This window comes from Castor canadensis, chromosome 11, assembly GCF_047511655.1.
Source record: "Castor canadensis chromosome 11, mCasCan1.hap1v2, whole genome shotgun sequence".
In the NCBI taxonomy this organism is placed as follows: Eukaryota; Metazoa; Chordata; class Mammalia; order Rodentia; family Castoridae; genus Castor; species Castor canadensis.
This window is the reverse complement of record NC_133396.1, coordinates 14,608,581-14,620,923: the sequence shown is the minus strand read 5'-3', so window position 1 is coordinate 14,620,923 and position 12,343 is coordinate 14,608,581. Positions and strand designations below refer to the sequence as shown.

The window sequence follows — 12,343 nt, the reverse complement described above, 5'->3', positions numbered from 1 at the left end:
TGGGTCTCCTACTTTTTGCCTGGAACCAGCCTCAGACATGGTACTCCCCCAACTCCTGTGTAGCTAGGATTACAGATTTTACACCTTTTTGTATTGCGAAGGCCAGACACCAGGGTCCTGTCAGACAGAGGAGGTACTCACAATTTGAGAATGACGAAAATGGCATGGTTATTCTTTGAGTGCTGGGCCCAGCCTACACTTTGGGTTTTTAAGATAAACTGGAAGTGCCACACCCTTTTCTAGTCTCAAATGTACAGAACTCTACAGAATAGTTATTCTCACTATCAGTGTTCTTCATGTAGTATCACATTATCCTAATGCTGATACATAGAGGCAGTTTGTGGAAAGTGTTTGTAGGATTTAGTCATTGATAGTCAAAACTAAGTCTCATTCTCACTTTTCAGAGTTTTAGTCATAGCCTCAAATAGTGGTAGATTTTGGTGATACTGGAGTTTGAACTCAGGGCCTTGTGCTTGCCAGGCAGGCACTCTCCACTTGAGCCACGCCTCCAGCCCTTTGTGCTTTGAAGTAGGGTCTCTCTTTCTGAGGGGAGGGACTCTTCCATGATGATCCTAGTTATGCCTTCCTGTAACTGAGATGACTGGTGTGCCCCGCCATACCCGGCTTTTTATTGGTTGAGATAGGGTATCTTGAACTTCTTGCATGGGTGGCCTTCAATCAGGATCTTCCTGATCTGTACCTCTCAGATAGCTGAGATTATAGGTCTGAGCTCCCTCGGTCATTCCTTGTGGAGTTTTTCTTACCCCGCAGTACTGGGGTTTGAACTGAGGGCTCTGCCCGTGCAAAGCAGGTACTCTAGCTCATGAGCCACACCTCCAGTCAGTTTTGCTCTGGTTATTTTGGAGAGGGGGTCTTGTGAACTTTTTGCCAGGACTGGCCTCGAACCTCCTGGTCACAGCTTCCTAAGTAAATAGGATTAAATGTGTGAGCCACTGGCGCCAGGTTTTTTTTGAGAGAGGGTACCATAGCCTAGACTGGCAAAAAAAGTCACTTTCTATCCTATCCCTGATGTTTTTCATATTTTACACTTAATTATGTATATTTTGTGAACTCATTTGATGTTTCACGACCACTAACTTTTCATTTTTTTTGGCAATACTGGGGTTTGAACACAGCCTTATGCTTACTAGGCCCGCTGGGCAGGTGCTCTTCCGCTTGAGCCACTCCTCCAAGCCCTTTCATTTTCCAATTTTGACTGATTCCTTTCTTAACCTGTTTCATAGCTGTCATCTTGATTTCTTTTCTTCTTTTTTTTTTCAGTACTGGGGTTTGAACTCAGGGCCTACAACTTGAGTCTCTCCACCAGCCCTTTTATCATTTTTTGTGAAGGGTTTTTGTGAGACAAGGTAACACGAACTATTTGCCCGGGGTTGACTTCGAACTATGATCCTCCTGAGTTGCTAGGATTACAAGTGTGAGTCACTGGTGCCCAGCTAACTTAATACCTTTTTTTTTCTTTTGGTGGGACTGGGGTTTGAACTCAGGGCTTTACACTTGCAAAGCAGGCACTCTACTGCTTGAGGCATACCTTCAGTCCTTGATTTCTTTTCAGTGGACTCACCATTTTTTGGATCTCCTTTTTCTGACAGTTTAAATTCATTTTTCTGGAATGCATGTATCTTCAAATAATTTCAGTAAAAACACATATAGGAGATAATTTTTTTCCTGTCTTGCAAATTATCTTGCTCTTATACTTTATGGTTGTTCATTTCAGCATAGAACTCTGTGTTCACACTGGGTATAATGGTACATGTCTGTAATCCCAGTTATTCAGAAGGTAAAAAACAGGAGGATAATGAATTCAAGGCCAGCCTGAGCAATTTATTGAGAACTGTCACCAAAAAAAAAACCCCAAACCTTATTCTTACTTCATTGTTTTCCTTCTTCTTTTTATAAGATTTTTCTCCATTTCATAGTATTCTTATAAGTTAGATATTATATCTGTTTGCTTGACCTTATATGCTGCTTACATTTTTTCCAGTATTTTTCATCTGTCATTGTACTTTATGATCTAGAAGAGTATTCTCTCTCTCTCTCTTTTTTTGTTTTTTTTGGTGATGCTGCAGCTCGAACCCCAGGCCTCAAACATGTTAAATGTGCTCTTTACCATTGAGTGACATCCCCACCCCTCAAAGAATATTCTCTTTATTGAATTTTTACTTCCAGTATTTATAATTTCCAAGAATTCTTCCTTTCTCTCTGATTGTGTTCTATGTCAACTTTTCTTTGGCTTTACAGAAGCAGTGTCTTCTGGAACCTCTGAAGATAATTAGTGGGTTTTTCAGTTCTCTTTCATGAATCATCGTCTTTTTTGGGGGTTGGTTTTTCTTGGGGGTGGAGAGAGGGAAAAGGAGAGACAATACTTCAAAATTTTCATGCATCCTTATTATTTTTGCATGGAGTGTTGTTCCTTTTATTTTTGTTTTTATAGTGGTACTGGGGTTTGAACTCAGGGCCTCATGCTTGCTAGGGAGACACTGCCACTTGGGCCACTCCTCCAGCCCCCAGTGTGGAGTGTTATGAGACAGCATCTAACTATGTAGCCTGGGGCTGTCCTCAAACTCGGTGCTCCTCCAACCTCAGCCTCCTGAGTGCTGAGATTATAGAAATGTACCGGCAGGTGTTCACTGTTTTCTTACATACGGCTGAAGTATACATTTGCTAAAGGCTGTTAGGATTAATTTTGACAACACAAATAAATTTAGCAGAATCTCAGAAAACACACAACTATTCCTGATTATTAATCTAGAATGTCATTTCTTCTGATTATTTTTACAAAGTGAGCACATTTAATGAAAATTTCTTCAGAAAGTGCCTTTTGGAAAGGACTTTTTTTCTTTTGCAGTACTGGGGCTTGAACTCAGGGCCTACACCTTGAGCCACTCCACCAGCCCATTTTTTGTGATGGATTTTTTTAGAGAGAAGGTCTCACAGAACTATTTGCTCGGTCTGGCTTTGAACCGTGATTCTCCTGATCTCTACCTCCTGAGTAGCTAGGATTACAGGTGTGAGCCACCAGTGCCCGGCTCCTAGGGCTTTTAATGTAAAATAAAGGCTGATGTTCAAGTGCAGTTTAGTAGAGGCAGTTTTGTCAGAGGCAAACAGAGTTAAGATCCAAGGCTTTACCTATCCATTGACCTGCTTTCATCAGAAATAGGTTGTGAATGTTTAGAACAATTTCCTTCAGGTAGCCCTTTGTGTCCCAAGGCCACCCTCAGATTTAATAATTCACTAAGAGGCCTCACAGGACTGAGCATATAATTGTACTTATGGCTATGATTTATTATGGCAGAAAGATGCAATGTAAAATGTTACAAATGGAAAAAAAATGCACATGGGGCAAAATCCAGGAGACCAGGTGCAGGCTTCCAGGGGCCTCCCCAGTCATCACACAGGATCCCAGCAAGGAGATGTGACCACGTGTGTGAAGTGAATCTAATGAATGAAAACTCAGTAGATACTCAGTGCCCAGGATGGTCATGTAGGCCCTCTTGCCTGGCATATCCTAAAAACTCCAGACTCCCAGAAAGAAAACAGGTGTTTAATATAAACCACATTGTTTGTACTCATAGTTTAGGCATAGTAAACCACCCCTATCACTTCTGGGAAGGATGGGAAACCTTCTGAAATCTAAGTTCTCAGATGCCAGACAAAGACTGAGCATGTAAGCAGACCTCTTTTAAGGGATAAGAATTGAAGCCAGCTATGTTAAACTTTTCTGCTGAAGTCCAAAATACAAGTATTATTTTTTCTTTCTTTCTTTTGTTTTTTTTTTTTTTGTTTTTTTTGGCGATACTGGGTTTTGAACTCAGGGCCTTGTGCTTGCTAGGCAGGCATTCTACCACTTGAGTCATGCCATAGCCCAAAATATTATTTCTTTAAAATTTCTTTTGAGAAAAAAAGAAATGGGAACAAGTTTAAGATTTTACTTTGACAAATACACTGTTGGTTTGTTGTCAGATACAACCCATGTGTCTTAACAAGCATCTGGTAGTGAAATTCAAAGAGCCTGACAAAGACTCATACCTGAATAGAAGGCCACTACTTCTTTGCAAGACAGTACCTAGGTGTGCCCAGTGGAAAATCTTTTAGAAACCTGTTTTTAATATCCCTCTATACATGTACACACATGACCCCTCATCCCTGCTCCCAGGTAACTAGTGGATCTCTTTTCTATTGTTACACTTTCCTTTCATGTAAATAGAAACAATCTGTAGATTTTTGTTTGACTTCTTTCACATCAATGTAATATACTTTGTGGTACTGGGGTTTGAACTCAGGGCCTCCCACTTGCTAGGTAGGCATTCTACCAATTGAGCTTCACCTCCAGCCTGACATTAACATAATACTCTTGAGATCCATCCATGTCATTGTATGTATCAGTAGTTTGTTCTTTTTATTAGTGAATAGTAGTCTATGGTCTGTATATCACATTTTATTTACCCATTTAGCAGCTGAAGGACATTTGGGTTGTTCCCTATTTGGGGTTGTCATGAATAATGTTATGCACATTCATGTACAAGTCTCTGTGAACATAAGTTTGCATTTCTCATCAATAGATAACTTAGGAGTAGGATTGTTTTTCTGGTTTGGATTTTTTTCCCCTGTGTTGAGGATTAAACCCAGAAGCTCACATATGCTAGGCAAACACTACCACTGAGCTATACTTAAATCAGCAGAAGTAGAATTGTTGAGTCTTGAGAAGCTACTAAACTCTTTTCTTTATTTTTATTTATTTATCTATTTACTTTTTGTGGCACTGGGGTTTGAACTGAGGGCCTCACGCTTGCTAGGCAGGCACTATACTGCTTGAGCCATTCTGCCAGCCCTTTTTTTGTGTTGGGTATTTTTAAGGATTGGCTTCAAATCATGATCCACCTGATCTCTGCCTCCTGAGTAGCTAGGATTACAGGTGTGAGCCATGGGCACCTGACCTATACTCTTTTCTAAAGTGCTATATTGTTCTTTTTCATAATTATTTTGACTATTTTAGGTGCCTTGGATTTTCATGTAAATTTTAGAATTGGCTTACCAATTTCCTTTAAAAAAATTCTAAAATTTTGTTTGGGATTAAATCTCTGAGTCAATTTGGAGAGAATCAGCATCTTAATAATATTGGGTATTCTTTTTTTAAAAAATGAACCGCTTCACAAATTTGCATGTCATCCTTGTGCAGAGAACATGCTAATCTCCATGTCGTTCCAGTTTTAGTGGATGTGCTATCAAAGTGAGCATAATACGGAGTATTCTAACCTGTGACTGTTGGGATTGGAGGAGTGGCTCAAGGGTAGAGCACCTGCCTAGCAAGTGTGAGGCCCTGAGTTCAAGCCCCAGTACCACCAAAAAAAGAGGTTACTAACCTGCGAATATGTTATAGCTTATCACATCCTCTTTAGTTCTTAGCAGTTGTTTATCATTTTAGGTGTATATTAAATTAAATTTATTAATATTAAATTAAAATTATTCCTAACCATTTTATTTTTTGTCGATATTGTAAATGGTATTGCTTTTATTATACAGAAATGGGGCTTTGTAATACACTTTTTTGTTTTTTTTCCATACAGGGTCTCACTATGTAGTTCAGGCTGGCCTTGCACCCTCAATTCTCTGCCTTAGCAGAAGAGGAATGCACTACAAGACCCAGCTTGGACCTTGTTTCTAAATTTATTTATTATATATTTATTTACTTTATTTTTGGTGGGATTGGGGTTTGAACTCAGGCCTATGTACTTGCAAAGCAGGTCTCGCAAAGCAGGTCTCACAAAGCGGATACTAGTGCCAGCTGCTGGTGGTGCACACCTATAATCCTAGCTACTCAGGAGGCAGAGATCTGGAAGATCACAGTGTGAAGCCAGCCCTGGGCTTAGTTCTCAAAGACCTAGCTCGAAAATTCCCAATACAAAAAAAGAGGTGTGAAGTGGTTGAGCGGTGGAGTACTTGCCTGAAAGTTTGAGGCTCTGAGTTCAAACCCCAGTACCACCAAAAAACCCAAAGTAGACTTTCTACCAATTGAATCATACTTCCAGTCTATTTTCTCTGTTTATTTTGGAGATGGGGGCCTTGCTAACTGCTCAGGCTGGCCTCGAACCACCATCCTCCTGATCTCAGCCTCCCAAGTAGCTCCTGACCTGTTTGGTTTTTTTTTGAGGCAGAGTATTGCTGTGTAGTGCAGGCTGGCCTTGAACTTGTGATCTTCCTGCCTCAGCCTCCTGAGTGCTGGGATTACATGTGCATGCCATCAAGCCTGACTCCAAACTTCTCTTTTCACAGAGAAATTGCAGTTTCAGAATGTACTTGGCCAAAGTATGTCCAGGTTTGTCATCAAAATTTCTCTAAAGGAATATTTAGTGCCTAGCCACTTAGAGGTCTAGTGTGAAACTTTGAATGGTAGACCCATAGTAAGTTTTGTTTTGTTTTGTTTTGTTTTTGTGGTGCTGGATCAAACCCAGGACCTTGTACATGCTAGATAAGTGCTTTACACTGAGCTAAACCCCCAGTCCATGGTAACTTTTTCTTTTTTTTTTTTTTTGGTGGTACTAGTGTTTGAACTCATGGCTTCATGCTTGTTAGGCAGGCATTCTGCCACTTGAGCCACTCCACTAGCCCTTTTTCATGCTGGGTATTTTCAAGATAGGGTCTTGGGAACTATTTGGCTGGACTGGCTTCGAACCATGATCCTCCTGAGTAGCTAGGATTACAGGTGTGAGCCACCAGCAGTATTTTTTTTCAAAAGCTATTTCTATAAAAAGAGATGTAACTAACCCAATCTATTTCTATTTTCCTCTTAGGTTTAAGTTTTTGAAATTGAATTAAGTCTACACATTACGAACTCATGTCTTTTCTTGTAAGTAAACCAGAGCGAATTAGGGTGAGTGTTTCCATTCTTCTGGCTTTACTTTTTATCTTTTCTGAAAACTAAAGTGTTTTTAATGTGATGCTCAGAATCGTGGAGAAGTAAGGGATATAGGAAGTAAGGCAGGTCCTGCAGCCTCTACTCCTAAGAAAAGAGCTTAGGCAGAGGCTGACTACAGACAAAGATGTATTTGTCTGATGGAAAAGAAACAAGAAGGTGGCTTATTTTATGAATGGGTATCAGTCATACATTAGATGAGTTGATGGCAAGTTTCAGTATAGATACATAGCTGCTAATGATCGCCCCACCTCTGCTTTGGATGAGTTTATGTTTTTTTAAAATCAGTATCAAATTAAAATTACTGGAACACTTTTTTCTAAATATAATCATTATATTAATTGGAGAGTTTTAAAAACTGGACATGAAACATTTATTATATCTCAATACTTAATTAGCCTAAATGACCTTAAGAACATATACTGAACTTAACTTCTTTTCAAACAGGTTTTTGTAAAAAAGTATCCTACTTTTTTTTTTACCAAGTGCTTAGTTTCTAAGTGCAGTAGTAATTATTTTAAGTTTTTACTAGTATGTAAATCCTATGAAACACAAATTTACCACTCCCTTCAAATGTTAAAGCACAAATTATATTTTGTGGTTTAATGCATGTAAGTTTTTATGTTAATTTTTTTTTTTATTTAAGCTGTTACTTCTTTTTGAATTTGGAAAAAAATTAGTACAGAAAAGGACAGACGATTTTATAGTTCCAATTTACAATTCATGTTATGCAACTTGTATTAGAATATTCCTTAATTTTCTTTTCCTGATATTGATGTATATAAGAACAGTTTATATTATGAAGAGTAAACTTCAGTGTTAATTAAGAGGAAACAGTGAATTTCTTCTTAGCCTAAACTTTGTTCATTGGAAAGAATGCCTCCGGCCAAACTTCAACACCATTCTTAAGTGAAACATAATCTTGATTCCCTTGCTTTTAAGTATGAGCTACTTTCCTATTTTAACTTAGCCTGATTCAGGTGAAACCAGACCACTGATCAGTATGATAGAAATGTAATCCTCTTTTGAAATGGGCCAGTAAAGTGAACTGTAGATTGATCCTGCTAGTCTGGTCCTTGTGAACTTGGTAGAAAAAGTAAGTGCTGATGTATTTAGAAACTCTTGTGGGTAAAACATTCAGCTTGCTGTGTTTCCTTTTAAAAACTAATGGAGGCTTGTAAAAAACTATTTCATTCCCATTTTCTGTGTTTTTATTCCAATAATACTTTTCAGATTGGCATTAATGATCAAAGGTATCTATAATCAATGGCTAGGGAATGAGTAAGATGGAACCAAAGGTAATTTTATGTAGGGAAATAAAAAACATTCTTTGTTATTAGGGCCAGTGCCATGTATTTCTCCTCTATGGTATTTAAGGATTAGTCATCCTTTTGCCTAAAGTTAGGTAAAGAGAAATAGAGAAAGGAATTAGTCTACTTTTAGTGGATTTTAAGATAGTTTTCAAAACTTTTCCATAGAAATAAATCCTAACTGTACTGCATGATTCTGGTTTTTTTAGTCATGGTTTTAATCTTTCTATCTAAAGGCTGATAGCTAATTCACTATGGCTTGGAAGAAATACTAATTCTCTTTGGGGTTTTCCTCTTTAGCGGTGGGTCTCGGAAAAGTTCATTGTTGAGGGCTTAAGAGATTTGGAACTATTTGGAGGTAAGTACAATATGGCACTCAGCCATCATTTTAGGATAATTATCACTATTCTTTTATTGACTAGATCAGTTTTAGAAATTAGTAATTTTAAAAGCAAGTGTAAACTACAATTGTTAGCTTTGGCTTCTTTTTTTAATCCATTGTTCCCCAAAGATTTGGGAAATAATCTAGCAGTTGTCCTTGGCTTGTGTTGATTTTTAGGAAGCCAATATACAGTGTTTACTTCTTAGTATTTGTCCAGTTGAAATACATATTGTTAAAGGAAAAAAAGCTAAGTGTTAAAAGTCTCTAGACTTGAAGATTTTAAGAATAAAATAATAGATCAAGACAAAGGTACTAATGATGTGAAAGTTCTGATTTTACTGATCCATCTACTTTTTTACTCATTTTGACTCATTTTTTTACATGGTAGAAATGAGACTTAAGAGAGCTAAGGAAAAATCCATCAGGGCAAAAATATTAACTTCCTATTGTAACATGTAGGTGTTCAATTCAGAAGTAAAGTAGCTTTACAACTTTGAGACTTAACAGGCCTAGGCATTTCTTTTCAGCCATTTTCACTTCTTTTTTTTGGTGGCATGGGGTTTGAACTTAGGGTCTCATGCTTGCTAGGCAGGTACTCTTAACTGCTTGAGCCACTATATCAGCCCTTTACAGCCATTTGTAAAGTGAGACTTTTTGGAAATGATGATCTTAATTCAGGACAAAGAAAATCCTTTCTATAAAAATAATAGTAGTAGGTCTGGATTCTTTGTGTCTGATATCATGCTAATCTCTTGGGACCCTATAGCTAAATAAATAGGTTATCAGGTAGAGTACATTGGTTGACTGATCACAGTATCCCCCAAACAGGCTAAGTAATTGAAAACTCAAACTTAACTAATTACTAGATGATATTGAATTTATTTTCCTTAATGCATCTCAAAGAAATTCTGTAGTTTATTTGTAAACAAATTAGAGTTTAGGAAAATGATCAGTTCTTTCTGTTTTAAAGAATAGAAATTAGCTGGACAGTAAAAATTAATGGAATAAAAATATTATGTTCTGTTCTTATTCTCATTTTCCCCATCATTAGGGAATAAAAGTAAACATTGCACTGGTAGAAAGTGAGTTGCAAGTATGGCTTACAGTTAATTCATTGCAAATATTTCAGGATATTTGAATTGAATGAGTAGGTTTTATATCTAGTGTTTTGACTATAATATCTCTAGCTATCTTTTGACAGTGCCCTAGTCTCTGATTGGAAGAGGGTGAAGAGGTTGTTTTGCATATTATTATTAATCTTTAACAATCTTTTTTTTTTTTTTTTGGTGGGACTGGGGTTTGAGTTCATGGCTTCACACTTGCAGAACTATTTTCCCAGGCTGGCCTAGAGTCTCGATCTTCCCGATCTCAGCCTCCCTAATACCTAGGATTATAGGCTTGAGACACTGGCACCTGGCTTGACAGACTGTCTTTCTGTCTATCAGAAAACTGATGTCCAAGGGAGAGCAATTCCTATTTTGATAAGTTGAGGCTTATTTACTGTGCAGTGTAGTTGCTAGCAATGTAGTTGAATGTTGAATGCTGTCAGGTCTTACAAGAAAACATTTTCCTTGGTGACTAGACTTACATCTGATTTTGTATAGTTTAAAATATTTAGAAAATATAAAGCCACCTCAGTACTTTATAGTTCAAAAGCTTCTCTTGAATGAATCACCTCTTGATGACTTTTTTCTTTGTTTGCTTGTTTCTGCTTGCCGAGAATCAACTCCAGGGTCACACATACTGAACAGGCCCTCTACCACTAAGCCACACACCCAAATTCCACTTTATGATTTTTATCACTTTTACATAGTGGGGAAAAGTGAAAGCATAGACAGAATTTGTGTGATCCAAGAACAGGAAATTTGCCTGGTGAAGTGGCTCAAGTGGTAGAGCATCTGCCTAGCAAGCATGAGGCCCTGAGTTCAAACCCCAGTACTGCCAAGACAAAGAAACAAAAAACAAAAACAGGCAGTTATTTCAGTTGTCCTGTGATTTGTTCATTTTCACTATGAATAGATGAGTGCCAAAAAGGCCTTGTTTATTTGCATTCAAAATAGAATGTACCTGACTTTGGAGAATCATATTAAGTAATGACCCCTTATGTGTACGTAGCTATGCTAAACACTTTTTGCCTTCAAAACAAAACAAAAGCACTCTTTTTTCCCCCTACACTCCCAGGGAAATAGCCAACAATCTCTATGATTTTAAAATGAATTTTGGGAGCTAGGGGTACAGCTCAGTGGTAGAGTGCTTGTCTAGCACATGCGAGGGTCTGGGTTTAATGGGGGGAGGGAGGGAGAACAGAAGGAAGGTAGGAGATGAACTTTTGGTTCACAAAGTATAAGAGTCCTGAAACATTGTATGTTGTGCTGATGACAAGTAAATGTTGGCCAGAACTACAGTGGTTGTGTCATGGGGCCATAAGTGGCTCATGGGGCCGTAAGTGGCTTTGGACTCTTGGTTAAAACTCCATCTAACTCCAGCATTTCACCATGGGTCTCTGTGCATGTGTTTATGTGTCGCACTGTAGGCAGCTTATTGCTGTAATGACTCTTAAGTGGTTTCTATTAATAAATGTAGTCAAAGTGTAATCATTGCTGTTCTGAATGTGGGTGTGTCTGCTGCTAAACAACAAAATGCCAACAATCAATTTCTCTACTCCAGAGCAGCCTCTGGGTGACACTCGGAGAAAAGTAAGTGACTTTCTAGGCTCTAGCACTGTGGCTGTTGCATGGAGATGACTTCTTGTGGAAATTTGTGTGTTTTGTTGGCTTATCATTTTATGTTTCTGCTTCTCTGTCATTGAGCTGTATTTGTAGTATAATTCTTTTACTCAAAGGGACTCAGGTTTCACCCTGGAAAGACTCTGATGTGTAGTTTGAAAAGCAAAAAGGTCTCAGGCACTTCTAATTTTCTTTTGAGGATGAAGGTCTCCTCCTCTTCTCAGCCTTCCTCAATTACCCACCATACTGTCTCTCCCCAAAATAAGTTTCACCAATCTGAAATGCAATTATCTTTTAATGGCTGGTGGTTCTAATTTCTCCTCCCTTAGTCTATTCATAATAGATTTTAGTCCACAGACATAATACAGATCTCTTTCCAGATCATAAGTCCTCAAGTCTGCTACCTAGAAAACAAAAGCAAAATTAAAAAGTACAAAACAGAGCCGAGTGTACTGATACACACTTGTAATCCCAGCATAAGGGAGATGGTGGCAGGAGGATGGCAAATTTGAGGCCAGCCTGGGCTACATAGCATGACTCTGTCTCAAAAAATCAAAATAAAAAAATAAGTAAATAAATAAAACACAGCACTTGGGAGGCTGAGGCAGGAGGAGCATAAACTTGAAGCCAGCCTGGGCTCCATCGCTGGATCCTTTCTGAAGCGCTACCTCTCACCCACCCCACCCCTAAAAATACAAAACAGAAAATTTACTTTTTCCATTATCAGAAGCCGCAAGACTCTTCCTGTGCTTCCTCCTCTTCTGGTTTATTTTACCTTAGTAAATAGCACCAGATGCACACAGTGTACCAAACTATTTTGGAAAATGTAAGTCTGTGTCTTATACAGAGAGAGGATGAGAACGGTTTTCTAAGTGGACTCCTCACTCTGTACCTTTTGCAGGCAGTCACAAGTCTGAGTGGAGTATGATGAGGGGGACTAGGAATTTCTCTGTGAGTAAAACCTTGACTGTGTTTATGTATTCTGCTAATCAAG

The 12,343-nt window shown here is 38.3% G+C and overlaps 1 protein-coding gene and 1 non-coding gene across 16 annotated transcripts in view; one reads left to right on the top strand and one right to left on the bottom strand.

The window, feature by feature from the left end:
* Positions 1-12,343, top strand: part of Strada (STE20 related adaptor alpha) — a 40,415-nt gene that overhangs the window by 3,543 nt on the left and 24,529 nt on the right. For 3 of the 15 annotated variants that reach the window (XM_074045390.1, XM_074045392.1, XM_074045393.1), the window contains 3 exons: positions 6,810-6,889; positions 8,542-8,599; positions 12,251-12,300. The exons of 1 other annotated variant lie outside the window; for it this stretch is intronic. In XM_074045390.1, the coding sequence (XP_073901491.1) occupies positions 6,854-6,889; positions 8,542-8,599; positions 12,251-12,300 (144 nt within the window). In that variant the 5' untranslated portion in view covers positions 6,810-6,853. Of the gene's footprint in view, positions 1-6,291; positions 6,335-6,809; positions 6,890-8,541; positions 8,600-11,290; positions 11,320-12,250; positions 12,301-12,343 lie in introns of those variants that run through there. 11 more of the 15 variants (XM_074045398.1, XM_074045399.1, XM_074045396.1 and 8 more) reach the window with 10 other exon arrangements.
* LOC141414340 (U6 spliceosomal RNA) lies at positions 5,153-5,256 on the bottom strand. The gene has a single exon (XR_012439397.1). It is a non-coding gene; the product is annotated as a U6 spliceosomal RNA (small nuclear RNA).